This window comes from Nelumbo nucifera, chromosome 2, assembly GCF_055504915.1.
Source record: "Nelumbo nucifera cultivar China Antique chromosome 2, China Antique-T2T, whole genome shotgun sequence".
In the NCBI taxonomy this organism is placed as follows: Eukaryota; Viridiplantae; Streptophyta; class Magnoliopsida; order Proteales; family Nelumbonaceae; genus Nelumbo; species Nelumbo nucifera.
Genome location: NC_142650.1, coordinates 92,103,737 through 92,120,148, shown reverse-complemented (window position 1 = coordinate 92,120,148; position 16,412 = coordinate 92,103,737). Strand labels below are relative to the sequence as shown.

Sequence of the window (16,412 nt, the reverse complement as noted above, 5' to 3'; positions counted from 1 at the left end):
ACTCACCATAAACATATTATTACTGCTAATGGTGAAAAGTTAGACATCATTGGTAGTAATGATCTGTCCCTTCAACTGTCACCAACCAGATCCTTTCCTCTCTCCCAAACCCTCTTAGTACCCAACCTTACTACTAATTTGATTTATGTTGGCCAACTTGTTAATGAAGAAAATGTTCTCACCTTTTCTCATGATGGTTGCTTGATACTGGACCGGTACACTGGGAAGGTGAAAGGGAAGTGGCGTAGGCTGGGCCGTCTGTTTGCGCTGGAGTTCGAGAAATCTCAACCAGGGGCATCCTCAACTTTACTTAGTTCTTCTTTGTCTGATTGTCTGTTGAGTTATAGAAATAATGTTTGGGATTTATGGCATAAACGATTGGGTCATCAATATTCCCAAAAATTAAATTTTGTTTGACTTTGGTTTGATTAAGAATAAAATTTCCCCTGTTGATACTTTTGGTGTTTCTTGCACTACGTGTTGTTTGATTTAAAGTCATGTTTTACCATTTCTTCGTACATCTGAACATGCCACTAAACTTTTTGAGATATTACATAGTGATGTTTGGTTTGCTTCTATTACTTCACGATTAGGGTACAGATATTTCGTATTATTTATAGATGATTGTACCAAATATACTTGGATTTATTTTCTGTGACACAAATCAGAAGTCTTTGGTGCATTTAAATTGTTTCATACTATGGTGCAAAACTGATTCAAGTGCAATGTGACTATCCTCTGCTCAGATTCAGGGGGAGAATATAGAGATGGAGACTTCCTGGTATACTTGAGGAGTTATGGAATTTAGTCTCAGTGTTGTGTAGACATTACTACAGGAGTCTCATACTCCAACTTCGTTTTGGGTAGAAGCAGCCAATACAACCGTGTATTTGATCAATTTTCTTCCATCCTCTATTCTATGCAACACTTCTCCCTTCCAAAAACTTTTTGGTTATCCCCCAGATTTCTCTAGCCTTCATGTTTTTGGTTGTCTTTGTTTTGTTCATCTTCCTGTTCGTGAACGATCTAAATTAACTGCTCAGTCTGCTATGTGTGCCTTTGTGGGATATAGTCCTGACCACAAAGGATTTTTGTGTTATGATCTTGCTATTCCTCGTATCCGGATTTCTCGGAATGTTGTGTTTCTTGAACATATCTCCTTCTTTACTGGCGTTGTTAGATTGTCTGCTCCTTCCATCTCTGTTTTGTAGGACTTTGATTCAAATGACACTACTACTTCCTTAACTGAGAGAGGTCTTCTTGTCTTCACCCGCAAGCGACTACGTGTCCCGGCTCCTGTGCCTGCAACCCCCCTTCCACCCGGTCCAAAGCATTCATCTCAGATATCCTCTGTAAGTGATACCTTGACCCAAGATCCTTCTATTTCAGATAGTAGTTTGGTTATTCCACTTCGTCGTTCTACCTGTATCTCTCGACCTCTTGACCGCTATGGTTTCCCTTCAAACAATAGTTCCTTTTTTGCTGTTCTTTCTTCCACAGATATCCCTAGATCTTATCAGCAAACCATTAGAAGTTCTCAGTGGAAAGAAGCTATGGATGCCGAAATTCAAGCCCTCCATGAGAATGATACTTGGGATCTTGTGACAGCTTCTCCAGATGCTTCTATTGTTGGAAGCCGTTGGGTCTATACGATCAAACTGAAATCAGATGGCTCTCTTGATCGATATAAGGCCCGATTAGTTGCCCAAGGATATAGTCAGGAATATGGGATTGATTATGAAGAAACATTCGCCCCGATTGCTAAAATCACCATAGTTTGGACTCTTATGGCCATATCTACTGTTTATTCCTGGACTATTTACCAATTAGATGTGAAGAATGCTTTCCTTCATGGTGAACTAAAGGCGACAGTCTACATGAAACCTCCTCCGCCTGGATATTGTAGTGATCCTTCATGTGTCTGTTGCCTGCAGAAGTCTTTATATGGCCTAAAGCAAGCACCCAAGGCTTGGTTTGAGCGCTTCCGGGATGTTGTTGTTGCAGTTGGGTATAATCAAAGTTCCTCTGACTACTCCCTCTTCGTTAAGAGAAGACCCCATGGTATTACTATTCTTCTATTGTATGTTGATGACATTTTCCTAATGGGGGATGATCATGACAGCATTTGTGAGCTGAAGTCCTTACTTCATAACTCATTTCACATGAAGGACCTGGGTCCTCTCACTTCTTGGGTTTGGAGGTTCATCGTAGCAGTTGAGGGTATTTTATTTGTCAACAAAAATACGCCTCTGATCTCGTCAAACGGAATCACTGATGAGAAACATGTTGATACTCCCCTGGAGCTGAATGTCAAGCTATCTAAATCCGAAGGCCTCATCCTTCTTGATGCTACTTTGTACTGTCAGGTTGTTGGCTCTTTGATCTATCTTTCTATGACCAGGCCTGATATTTCACATGTTGTTCAACCTCATATGACTACTGTTTGCCGCATCATCTGCTATGTTAGAGACAACCTCTCAGGGACTGTTTTTCTCTTCCTCATCATCCATATAATTGAGGGTTTATGCTGATGCTGATTGGGCTGGTTGCCCTGACACTTGTCAATCCACTATTGGGTGACTCTCTCATCTCTCGGATATGCAGGAAACAACAAACTATCTCTGAGTCTTCCACTGAAGCTGAGTATAGAGCTATGTCTTCTGCATGTAGCGAGATTGTTTGGCTGAAGTCACTTTTCATTGATCTTGGTATTTCTCTTCCTACTCTTATCCCTTTGTATGCCGACAACACCAGTGCTATCAAGATCGCATCTAATCCAGTCTTTCATGAGAGAACTAAACATATCGAGGTGGATTGTCACTTTATTAGAGACCTCCTTGTTGCAGGCTCTATATCTCTTCCTCATGTTGCCTCTCACATGCAGATTGCTGACATCTTCACCAAGGCCATGACTAAAAATCGACATCTCATTCTTGTGGGCAAACTGATGCTGATGCCTACGCATCAGTTTGAGGGGGAGTGTGAAGATATATCTTGATGTACATTATTAGAGTAGTCCTTGTTGTATAGTATCGTACTTCTTATTATTTTATTTGTTCTTTTTATCTTTCAGCCCTGTAAGGGCATTTTTGTAATTGTACGTACCTTTTATCTCTTTAATATAAAAGAGACTCTTTGGGGTGGGGGTTGACTATTCTTGACACCCCTAGATCTGTTTTCTTCTTGCTCTGGATTCAATTCATAGTCCCAACACTTGGTGGATTCAGATATTACTTTGAAGATTTTCTTGAGCAATCAGCTATATGCAAAAGAATCTAAATGTGCATTCAGTCCATCAGTCAATCCCAAGTACACTACCTAGCCCATGTAATAGAAGGGGGTACTGTGATGGCAGACCCAGAAAAGGTGGCCAGCATTAAGCAGTGGCATGCCCCCGCTAACGTGAAAGAACTTCTAGCCTTCTTCGGTCTGATGGGATACTACTGTCGTTTCATTAGAGGCTATGATCACATTGCTGCCCCATTGACAGCCTTGCTAAGAAAAGATGCCTTCACCTGTACTCCGGAAGCTCAGCATTCCTTTGAAAGTCTTAAAACATCTATTGCTTCACCTCCGGTTTTGACATTACCCGATTTCAACAAAACATTTGTTGTGGAATGTGATGTGTTGGGTCAAGGGATTGGTGGAGTGTTGATGCAGGAAGGGAAACCTCTTGTCTTCTTTAGTAAAGCACTTACAGTACAGCAGGGATCTAGCTCAGTTTACACATGAGAATTGGTAGCTGTTGTCTTGGCGGTCTTACCATTGGTGTTTGTATCTACTTGGGCACAAATTCTTTATTTGAACGGATCACCAAAGTCTCAAATTCTTAAACAGCGGATTCTCTCCCCAGATCAGCAATGTTGGGTTTCAAAACTCATGGGTTTTGATTACTCGATTGAATACCGGACTGGAGCAACTAAAGCTTCTGATGCACTATCTAAACACCCGGAGTTGCAGCAGCTGCAGGTTTCTCTCCAGCCCACGACAACACTGTGAGCCCAAATTTGAGAGGAAGCTGCTACAAGCCCAGAACTACAACATTCCAAGGATCAACTATTACAGCAGCCTATTTCTAGAACCAATTACTTGCTTAAAGAGCCCCTACTATACTGCAAAAACAGGTTAGTTCTACCAACTAATTTTGGCCCATATTGGCCAATTGTTGGATTACTTTCAAGCTTCACCCTTAGGGGGTCACTCAGGGGTGCTCCATACATACAAATTCATTGCAACTCAGTTCTTTTTGAAGGGAATGTTGAAAACCGTTCGAAGCTACATTGCCAACTCTAGACTTATCAACAGTGTAAATATGATGCCCAATCACCCGCAGTCCTGCTACAACCACTACCATTTCACACCCAAATTTGGGAAGGTATCTCCATGGATTTTTTTACTGGGCTTCCAATTTTAGCCGATAAATCAGTGATTTTAATTGTGGTAGTGATGTGGACGCGTTTATTGGGAAGAAGTATAGCTGCCGGCAACAGCAGTAATTGGGTGTTCTCAGTTCTCATCTTATCTAATTCCAGCTAGATACAGTTCTATCTTATCTATTCAGCATTCTTATCTTATCTGTTTTCAGTAGTAGGATTAGTAGGGAGTCTTATCTATTCAGTGTTCTTATCTTATCTGTTCAGTAGTATAGATTAGTAGGGAGTCTTCCTAAAAGCAGGACTCTTATCTCTTGTAATCTCCTATTTAAGGATCTGATAATATTCAATAAAGGCATGGAAATTCTCAGTCAAGACAGAGTAGAGGAGAGTTGGTGATCTCTTGAACAAATCACCATTAAGGCACCAAGATAGGTTCCTCAAGAAAAGGGAGGAACAAGGGAAAACAGGAGGTTTTTCCTGTGGACCGACCCGTGACGAGATGCCACAGACGCTGTGGTTGATGCCACAGAAGGAGAAGCTAAACGGTTAAATAAACTGGGGAAGTGCCGTTCAAGAATTAACAAGGGAAAATGTTCTCTTGAATGTGGGCCTGATACGAATGCCGATCAACACTGTCAAGGGGCTCCAGCATCCTGTGAGGAAAAAGTCAGCAGCCTTAAACCTGGTTTGGTTCATGTTGCAAGGAAGATGCCCAAAAATGCCCATGCACATTTTATACTTGGCCTAATGTACCAAAGGTTGGGTCAGCCACAGAAGGTAGTGCTAGCATATGGAAAGGCAGCAGAAATATTACTTCGGAGTGAGGAAGAGATTGACAGGCCTGAGTTACTTTCTTTGGTTCAAATTCATCATGCACAGTGCCTCTTGCTAGGAAGTACAATTGATCATTGTGCCGATAAAGAACTCACGCATGAAGAACTTGGAGAAATTATTTCTAAGTTGAAGGAGTCAGTGCAGTCAGATATTAGACAAGCATCTGTCTGGAATACACTTGGTTTATTACTTATTAGAACTGGCCGTCTACAGAGTGCTATATCGGTTTTATCCTCTTTGTTGTCTATTGCTCCTGACCACTTGGACTCCCTTGCAAATCTTGGGATTGCTTATCTTCAAAGTGGTAGCTTGGAGCTGTCAATGAAATGTTTTCAAGATTTGATTCTAAAAGATCAAAACCATCCTGCGGCCCTAATCAATTACGCATCTCTTCTTTTGTGTAAATATGGTTCAGTTGTTGCAGGTGCGGGGGCAAGTGCTGGTGAAGGAGCTTGTATGCCTCATGTTGCGGCTGCAAATGTTGCAAAAGAGTGTTTGTTAGCTGCAGTTAGATAAGATCCTAGGGCTGCACATATCTGGGTGAATCTTGCTAATGCATACTATTTGGCTGGTGATCATAAAAGTGCTGGAAAGTGCCTAGAGAAGGCAGCAAAACTGGAGCCTAATTGCATGTCAACTCGATATGCTGTTGCACTTCATCATATCAAGGATGCAGAAAGGTCTCAAGGTCCCACTGAACAACTTTCATGGGCTGCGAATGAAATGGCTTCAATACTCAGAGAAGGGGACTCTACAACAATTGAGCTTCGGATAGCATGGGCAGGACTTGCCATGGTTCACAAGGCTCAACATGAAATTGCAGCAACGTTTGAAACTACACATAATGATTTGACGGAGGTGGAAGAGCAAGCTCTGTACACACTAAAGCAGGCAATAGAAGAGGATCTAGATGATGCAGTTCAGTGGCACCAACTTGGCCTTCACAATCTTTGTACTCTACGGTTCAAGACATCTCAGAAGTACCTTAAGGCTGCAGTTGCCCGCGGCAAAGAATGCAGCTACGCATGGTCAAATCTTGGTATCTCACTGCAGCTGTCTGAGGATGAACCCTCTTCATTGGAACCCGACCCAGGGGGGCAAAATCATTCCACCTATCCTGGATTCCTTTGACTGAGTTTCAAGACACATATCCTGATTTCGAGCTTGAGGACAAGATCTTAGTCCAGGAGGGGAGTAATGATGTGGACGCATTTATTGGGAAGAAGTATAGCCGCCGACAACAACAGTAATTGGGTGTTCTTAGTTCTCATCTTATCTAATTCCAGCTAGATACAGTTCTATCTTATCTATTCAACATTCTTATCTTATCTGCTTTCAATAGTAGGATTAGTAGGGAGCCTTATCTATTCAGTGTTCTTAGCTTATCTTATCTATTTTCAGTAGTAGGATTAGTAGGGAGTCTTATCTGTTCAGTGTTCTTATCTTATCTGTTCAGTAGTATAGATTAGTAGGGAGTCTTCCTAAAAGCAGGACTCTTATCTCTTGTAATCTTCTATTTAAGGAGCTGATAATATTCAATAAAGGCATGGAAATTCTCAGTCAAGACAGAGTAGAGGAGAGTTGGTGATCTCTTGAACAAATCACCATTAAGGCACCAAGATAGGTTCCTCAAGAAAAGGGAGGAACAAGGGAAAACAGGAGATTTTTCCCGTGGACCGACCCGTGACGAGATCCTATTCTCGGGCCCTTAACAGGTAGGCTGCCTCACCAAGTACAGCCATTTTTTGGCTTTAGCACACCCATTCACAGCATCAACAGTGGCTGATACCTTTGTACGATGGTGGCCCGCCTCCATAGATTCACCAGATCAATTCTGTCCGTTAGGGATCCTATCTTCCTCAGCACCTTCTGGAAAACAGCTATTTCGGGTGCAAGGAGTTCAGTTAAATAAGGCCACTAGCTACCACCCCCAGTCTGATGGGCAGACGGAGGTGGTTAACAGGTGCCTGGAGAAATACCTGCAGTGCTTTTTGGGCTCCAAACCCAAACTGTGGGCCCAATGGCTCCACTAGGAAGAATGGAGTTAAAATACCACCTATCATGTAGCTGAGCAATGATACCCTTCCATGCTTTATATGGTCGAGATCCCCCTGCCCTGTTACCCTACGAAAGGTGTTCTTCTCCAGTTGCATCATTGGAAGAATTATTGATAAAGCGGGATGCCTCTCTACAAGATCTTAAACATAACTTGGCCTGGGTGCAATAGTGGATGAAACACTAGGCATCACTGGGAAGTTAAGTATCAGGTGGGTGACTTCGTATACTTGAAAATTTGAAATTACCCCCCTAACGTTCCCTGTCTGTAAGGCAGCAACACTGGAGCAAGCTGGCACCACACTACTTTGGGCCCTTCAAGATCATTGAATGGATTGGAAAGTTAGCCTACTGCCTGAACTACCTCAGCACTTTAAAATTCATCCTTTTTTCACATTTCAGTTATAAAGAAATGCCTAAAGCCTAAAGCCACTGAACCCCAGTCCATTATTGATTTTCATTGGGTGAAAAAGGGAAATCATATCGAGCCTGAAGCTTTGGTAGTATGGTCATAATTACCCAAAGAAGATGCCCCTTGAGAGCCTTAACTGAATGTAACAAGAAAATGAGATATAATACCTAGAATATAACAGATTTCCTCTGTATAAATACAAACCGAGAAAGAAGAAGACACAGGCAGAATTACTCGGACTTCTCTCGTCCTTTTTTCTCTCTAGTTCTCTCTCTCTCTCTCTCTCTCTCTTCTTCTTCTTCTTTTTCCATCTTTTCTTTCTGTTTCAGGAGGTGGTTCCTCATCAGAACCCTGAGTTAGGCAGTCCCTAACAGTCAGATTAACTCCTTTGTTAAACTTGAAATTAAGAGTTAAATTTACATTCTCTTATGTATAGCACATAGCGAAAGTGTTAACAAACGAAGAAATGTTGGTTGTATATAACTTTGTGCATATTCTATATTCTTGGGCTTGATTTAATGGGTTTGACCAAGGCCCTCAAACCCAAGCTCAAGTCCTGTTGGTCTTTTGTGGAAATAGGTAAAGTAATTTTATTAAAACTCAGATAGAGTACAAGAATTCTCATGCATGGAGTGAACATGTGCTTGAGAGAGGCTGTTCATTGCCTTGGGATTTCACCAAACCAAGGGTAAATCCTAATCTAATCCAATGGCCTGGAGAACTAATTGCTGAATCAATTCTGTGCATAATTAGCTTGTCTTCTCAACTTGCATGCAAGGTGTTTGATCAAATTCCTTAGAGATAATTTGTTTGAAAGGTTTGGCTACTTTGATCTCCAATAGTTGTATACATCTAGTTGTTCTCCAAGTAAGGTTTCTGTTACCAATGAAAAAAGGATAAATATATTTATTGGTAACAGAAGTGGAATAGCATATCTTAGTAACTTAATAACATTTACCTAAATGGAGGTAGATTCCTCTTTTTATCTAAAAAATGAAGTGGAGTAGCATATCTTAGTAGCTAACCTGTATCATATCAATGGGTGTCGGTTATATCTACTAAGGTAATCAACAAATAGTGAGAAGGTGTGAGCTTCAGAACTGTACCAAAGGTGATCGTGAAAATTTATGGGGTCTGTCTATCTCGATGTACCCCTAGTCCATAGCAAAGAAGTGTTAGAAGGTGATAGAAATGGTTGCATTAAGCTTAATAACATTGATCTAAATGAGAGTGGTTAAAAGCTAGAACTTTGTCAGACCAAGAGTAACGTGTGAAACCTTAGAGGAGCCAATTGATCAAGGAGATGGATGATGACTCATGAGTTTCATGGATTCGGAATGGTCTCTTGATTCCTTGGATGGCCTATCAGGGTGTCGAAAAGTCAAGATGTTGGTAGACCTCTATGACGATGTTGTGGTGAAAAACCCTAGTGTAGAGGTGGCAACAGCACTTGAGGAAGAGGTGTAGGGGAGGCAGGGTAAGGAAGGTATTAGTTTAAAGATGGTTTCTTGGGCCCAGGCCTTTAATGGGTTTTCTCTGGGTTAGTTTTGTTTGTGTGATTGATTGATGGGTGGCCCTTGGTTTTTCACAAGTTTAAGAATGGGCCTATTTGGTTCTGTTTTTGGCTGGTCTGTTTCTAAGTTGGATTTTCTAGGTAGGCCAGGGTGGTTTTGTGTCATTCTCTTGCTTTGCTTGAGCAGAGTGCTGTGTCTTCTTTTCTCCTTTTCATTAATGTTCATACCTTGTCAAAAAAAGTCTTATTTGATTCCTTATTTGATGTATAGGAACTTCTTTGTACTAATACTAGTTAGGACCCATGTGATGCATACACTTTGTTAAGCAAAATTGAAGCAAAATGACCTCTATGACATCCTGAGTTGAGCCAAGCTGGTCTAAGACCAATTCAAACATCATTATTTGGTTATGTCTAGCTGGTTCTATGACATTACTAATTAGTTAATTAACAAAATAAATAAATGAAATTTTAATTTTACTTAACTAAAAATTTAAAGCATAAAATTATTATGATTTTTGTTGGCAAAAAAATGAACAAATTAGAGCAAGATGAACTCACAATAGGGGGGTGAGCTTGGGTTAGTTCGATTTGGTTCCAAGGTAGAACCTGGAACCTACCCATCGTTTCCAAGTTTTTGGAACTGGAACCTACCTTGTCAAGATTGGTTCTGGGGTCTACCTTGGGACTTGTTCTTTCTTTACCGCCCCCCACCCCAAATAAAAAAATGGAATATGTTACAATAATGATAACAACATAGTTCAAAACTTATCATTATAATTTAAATTTTGTAAATGTTACATTTTATATTACTTATTATACACATTCAAATATTAAATTGAAGAAAAAGGATCAAATCACTTCGGTCAAGTGAGACTGTGGTCTTTGTAACCATGATCAAATCACTTAAGTATTCACATCCTCAAAGTATTTTGGGATTTATTTTAAGTCAAGATTGGTTCCAATGCCAATTCCACCAAGGTTGGTTCTGCCAAGGCCAACCAAGGCTAATTCTCTAGGTTGGTTCAAGTAAGGTAAACCCTTAGACCCTAGAACTGGCCTAGGTGGGGGTCAGTTCCAAGAATTTATATTAAATTCAATTGAATTTTGAATGGATATTACTTTTTAATTTATTTTGCTATCTTATTATTTTATTAAGATAAACAAATTTTATTAATTTTAACAAAAAATAGTATTATTAATTTCATAAATTCAATTACTATTTTTTTAAATTTTATTACTTTATATTAATTTGTTTTTATTCTATTAATCAAAATTATTTTTATCAATAATAATAATTAACAATTATTTTTACGTTAATTAATTTACTAAATTATTTTTATTATTTATAATGATTTTTTTATTTTTCCAAATGGAATGCAAATGGATTATAATTTTTATGACATTTTATTTGGACTAATTAGTTTTAAAATTTCTTATTGAGTAATTTTAATTTGGGATGATTTTGTATTAATACTTTTATTATTTGTAATTAAACTTTGTTAATAATTATATTATCTTTCAAAAAAATAAACTGGTTAATAGTTATATATTTTTACTAAAATATATAATTAATGGAGGTATATTATGTAGGTTTTAAATTATAATTATAATTTTGAAATGGAATTTAAATAGGCTGTAATTATAATTAAATGCGATTTTATGTTTCAAATATTAATAATTTTATTTTTGAGTGAAGTAAGTAATATTTATTCCAAAATGCAATTTACTGATTAACTAACTTATACATTTTTGTCTTTTAAATGGAAGTTGATCATTTAGCTTATAATAATCAGCCACTGAATATCAAATGGGTTATAAATTACAATTAAATTAAACTTAATTTTTATTATGAAGTAAATAATAATTATATGCAATTAATTTAATTTAATTATTTTTAAATTGTATTTTGATTGAACGTGATTATTCATTAGTAATTATAATTAAATGTAAATATATCAAATGGATATAAAATTATAATTAAATCAAAATGGATATAGATAAGATAGGATTAATGAATTTTAAGCAATTTAATGGAGTAATTGATAAGAGAGAATTAGTGGCTTGAGTTATTGCAAGAAATAGTGTTAATGGCATGATTAATGAGGAGAAAATTAGAGGAGTTAATGAGAAAGAAGGGAAGTAGAGAGTTAATGATTCTCTATCTTCCCCCCACGTTTTGGGTGCTTTCTTCACAAAAGTCTCTCCTCATTGGTTGTTTAAAAACTGACATGGAATTAAGACAATGAAAAATTAGAAAAAGTATAAAGAAATAGGCCCTTCTTTGTGACATTCCTAATTGAAGCCGAAGGAGACTTATGACATTCCTAATTGGTAGGGTGATCATTTTCAGCTAGGCCTGGATTGGCTTAGAAATCAAGGCTTTGACCTATGTTTTTTTGTTCAAGCTTGGCTTCGGCCCCCACATCAAGCCCACAAATTTCCAAGCTAGGTGTGGACCCACTACTTTATATAATGTGTATAATAATTTTTGTATACATATTATATGACATATAATATAAAATACTATATATATTTAATATTTTAAACATAAATGATATAGGCTTGGAATCAAGCTCGGGCTTATGTTTCAGGCTTGAAACCCAGGTTGGGCTAGTCCTAGAGCTATATCCCTTATCACAAGTGTTAAGCCTGACATGGGCCCAACTTGGTCTATGATCACCCCTACTAATTGGGTTGAGCCAAATCGAGTCCAACCCAGGCATTATTTGTTTTGATTTTTGCTATTTTTATTATGCTTTATTATTTTTAGATGTAGTTTAAGGGAGTCTAAATTAATAGTAATTAAATTTAAAACTAATACCTCTATTAATTTTATATTTTATTAATAAATTTATTATAGTATTTAGTGTTATTAATTTTGCAAGTTAAAGGGTCTAAAAGGACCAGAGAGACCAAAAAGGGCATGGGTTGAAGTAGTAAGAAATGATTTAAGCATTTACATCCACTTCCTACTACTTTGATGGTCCTTGGCAATCTTTAGGTCCCATGTCTAGTCCTTGATGTATTCAACAACATTCATGATATGGGGCTGGATTTCATCCATATGCTCCCAAGCTTCCATCTTTTCCATATCTCCCTTTTTGTATTGTGCCTATCTTTCATCACCAACATTGTCTGAAGCACCTTCTCCATTTCATGCTCCTACATAGCCCTTTGTATTAATTCCTCCCTGTTCCTACACCCATTGATATGATTCTCCTTTTGACCTTTTCTCTAGTTTTAAGATTCATTGGAAAACAAAAAATTCTCTTGTTTGTAATTTTCTATTTCGAAAATTATGTAGATTTTAAAAAAGAAAATATTCAAAAAAGGAGAAAAAAGTAGAAAAATAATCGTTATTTTTAAATGTTGTTTAGGGGATTTAAAATTAATAATAATCAAATTTAAAACTAATAATTATTTAATTTTTATTTATTAAGAAATTTATAGTAGTATTTAGTGTTATTGATTTTATTGTTTTCTATTAGAGTTTTTAATTTACTATTTTAAATGATTTTTAAAATAATTAATTTTTTGAATATATTTATTAATTTATTAATTATTGTTTTTATTGTTATTATTTTTATATGAAATTTAAATGAATATTACATTATAGAAATTAGTTTTGAAGCTACTAAACTTGTATTAATTAGAATTAATTTGTGTTTCTTAATATTTTTATGTACTTTTATTAGGTTTTATTGATTTTATTATTCTTGTTATTTTTAAGTGAGTTAATTACATAATGTAATACTCACCTAAAACACCTCCATATTAAACCATAACTTCAAAAGGTAAGAAAGTAATAGTAATTATTATTATATTATACCACATATGACCTAAGAGGCTAATTTAATTGGTACAACCTAGGGAATCTCTCTCTCTCTCTCTCTCTCTCTCTATATATATATATATGTATGTATGTATGTATGTATGTATGTATGTATGTATGTATATGTATATACATATATATATACACATGGTTTAAGGGAGAAGTAGAATTGGTTGGCTTAACGGTTTTCAGGTTGAAAGGGCTCGACTATCCAGTTCAAACAAATGACCAGTCCTAACTTAAAAATTTAAAAATAATTAAAATAAAAACGACTAAAAACCATTATTTACATCGAATGGGTCAACAGGTCGACCTTTCGAGTCAACGGGTCACTGACCAAGTCAATGGTTTTTGGCCAAGGCATAGGTTAAGGGTGAAATGGAACTGGTTGCCTCGATGGTTTTTAACAGTCCGACTGTCTATTTCGAACGAACGATCCATTCTAACTTAACAAAAAATAAAAAATGACCAAAAAACCATTGTCCTGGGCGAGGTTTGACAATTAGTGGGTCGCTGACCAAGTCAAACGGTTTTCTAGCCAATATACGGGTTAAAGGTGAAATGAAACCAGTTACCTCGACAGTTTTCTGACCATCCGGGTCAATGACGGTTCAAAAACCATGATATTCATCATAAAATATAATAAAATATTTAAATTATAAAAAATAGTTATCGGTCTGTGAACGGTTGTCCACTTCAAACAAATCAATGATTATAGTCTGGATTGAAAGTCCATTGACCAAAATAAACTGTATTTTACAAAATAATGGGCTAAGTGGTAATTAAACAGAAAATTTGACCAGTTTTCCATTGAAAGAGCTAAGCTCAATGATCTTTTCTTTGGAGCAGTCATAATTTTTTCTATGGAGGCCAAAACCTAATTAAGTGGATGGGACGGGAGAATAAACATGGATGGGGCTTTGGGGGGCTAATCATTGGGTGGGCGTGGGGGGAATGGGAAATTTACATGGAGAGGGGTAGTATAAGTGGTGATTAGGTTCCCCTGGGTTGCCTTGGCTCTGCCCATGGTCATTGGGGTTGCTCCCGTGCATCTCATGGGTCTTCACTAGTATATATATATATATATATATTGAATGATATCTACAAAGAGTAAAAAGTCTCTCTTTCTCTATTCTCGACACTCATCACCCCCTCTCTCTCTTTTCGAGACTCATTAAAAAAAATCACTTTACTCAAATATGATACGTTTGTTTGAAAATGATTTGGCTTTTAGAAAATAAAAAATTCAAAGAAAAAGGAGAACAAAGCAAGGATTGCTTTGTTTTAGTGTATATATATATACACACACAGCCTTGGTCTCTCTACTTTATGATTATATGGTAATTAACCCACAGTTATGAAAAGAAAAGTATAGAATGTCACTGTTAAATTGGTAGCAGAGAGCGCTATGTGCTTTTGGGAAAAGGTTATCATATAATAAAACTTTAAGGGTGCATTTTTTTTACACATTCAAATTCTTTAGTTGATACAAATAATTCTTTATAGAATTTTTTTTGATAAATAATTCTTTATAGAATTTTAGAAACTTATTCTTATTGATTGTCTTTCTGCAATGTTTCAGGCTCTTGATACCTTCAACACGGCAATTGTTTCTCCTATATATTATGTCATGTTCACAACTCTTACAATTCTTGCAAGTGTCATAATGTTTAAGGTATTGCCAATTCACAGATGGTATATATGCTGGACCTGCCATTTTTAGTCATTTCATAAGCATCTTGTTTAGACCTGGCACTGTTAGGTTGGTTCGTTCATCAAGCAATATGGTACATAAAACAAGCTGAGTCAGGTCAAACATCTGGAATTAAATCTATCATAAAAAATTGAGAAGGATCTGCTGGAAAGTAAAAAAATCTTTTAAAATTTGCACTATTTCTGGTGGAATATTTCAGGATTGGGATGGCCAAAGTGTGGGGAGCATTATATCAGAAATATGCGGCTTTGTTGTTGTGCTTTCTGGGACCATTTTATTACATGTGACAAAGGACTTTGATAGAAGTTCCTCCTTTAGAGGTGCAAGATAAATTTCTTTTTCACCCTATATGACCTGTTTTTGGTCCCACCTACTCCCATCTTGCTATCATTTTACTGAATTTTGAAAGTCTAGGATCTTATATGTAAATGTTTTTATTCGTACAGGTAATTATTCACCATTGTCTCAATCATTATCGGCCCGACTCTGCAGTGGAAATGCGGAGTATTGAAGCGTGATGAGGAAAATGTGAAAACTTGAGACGAAATCTACTTACGGAGACAAGAACTGTACTAGTAGCTTGATACATTCCAAGAAATGATTCACCTTGAAATCACTGGATAGAATGTGAAACCTTGGTGGAAATTTTGCATATTTGAGGAAAGGATATACAGTTCCAATAGTTCCACAGTATTAGTTCAGGTCAAGATGGATTCCAGAAGGATACCAAGTCTCTAGGGAATGGAAATTCACAGAATTTATTTCGGCAGTTTCCATCACAAGCAGTGTTTTTTCTATGAAGATGGCTGCTGTGGCTTTACTTGCCAGGATACATACTATTGAAGACTTGCACAGAGTTCTTGGAGTTGCTGGTCCTTACGGATGTTTTGCATAATGTTTTGTGTTTGTGGTGAAAGCAAATATATCCATTCACTGAATTATAGAGGCCCAGCTTTCAATGAGGACCTTGGTTTTTTTCCTCTTTTTCTACACAGGAACTGTCTGCACTGCAAATACAAGCATATTTGGGACTAAGGTTTCATGGAGGTGGAATTCAACAACTTTTACACTTTTTTTTTGGCTGTTTCATTAATTGTAAAACTGATAAATGTTTGTATAGTGTTTGTAATTAATCTATTGCAGTCTTCTTGGTAGATGAGTAATATGTGCACGCTAATATTACAATTTAGTATATTAAAAGTAGTACCGCGTATAAAATGGTTATTCATGAGCAATTGTGTTTATTATTGACATGAGTGTATGACTTAATTTTCTTTTAAAATTTGTTTTAGATTAAGAATAGCTCTCTTGTTGCAAATTGCAAATTGGTTTCTGGAAGACAAAAATTTAGTATCTTACAGCGCACCTGACTTGATCAAGTTCCGTTTCATAAGCTAAGTTCTGTCTCGTCAACTAAAGAGATGACAAGAACCTCATTCTTGCTGGTGATTAATGAACTGAAATTAATGCTTGGAGACCATTTTTCCTGCTTAGAACCAGTTCCTGCAATTATTTGATGACTTGAGGACGGTACGAAGTTTTTCCTACCTAAACAAGTTCCCGCAGTCACTGCTGTGTTTGGTAGATTCAATTTTCTTTTTCTGATAGGCTGTTAGCTTTTTTTTTTTTTTTTGGTAATAATCATATTCATTAAACAACGAAGCCAAATTACA

General features: G+C 36.8%; 1 protein-coding gene and 1 pseudogene across 3 annotated transcripts in view; both read left to right on the top strand.

The window, feature by feature from the left end:
• Window positions 1-15,974, top strand: part of LOC104611985 (putative magnesium transporter NIPA4) — a 28,060-nt gene extending 12,086 nt beyond the window's left edge. For 2 of the 3 annotated variants that reach the window (XM_019200193.2, XM_088897386.1), the window contains exons 7-9: window positions 14,608-14,700; window positions 14,939-15,059; window positions 15,186-15,974. In XM_019200193.2, the coding sequence (XP_019055738.1) occupies window positions 14,608-14,700; window positions 14,939-15,059; window positions 15,186-15,250 (279 nt within the window). In that variant the 3' untranslated portion in view covers window positions 15,251-15,974. The remainder of the gene's footprint in view (window positions 1-14,607; window positions 14,701-14,938; window positions 15,060-15,185) is intronic. The other variant, XM_088897385.1, reaches the window with a different exon arrangement.
• Window positions 3,349-6,341, top strand: LOC104612978 (uncharacterized; annotated as a pseudogene).
• Window positions 15,975-16,412: the final 438 nt, after the last annotated feature.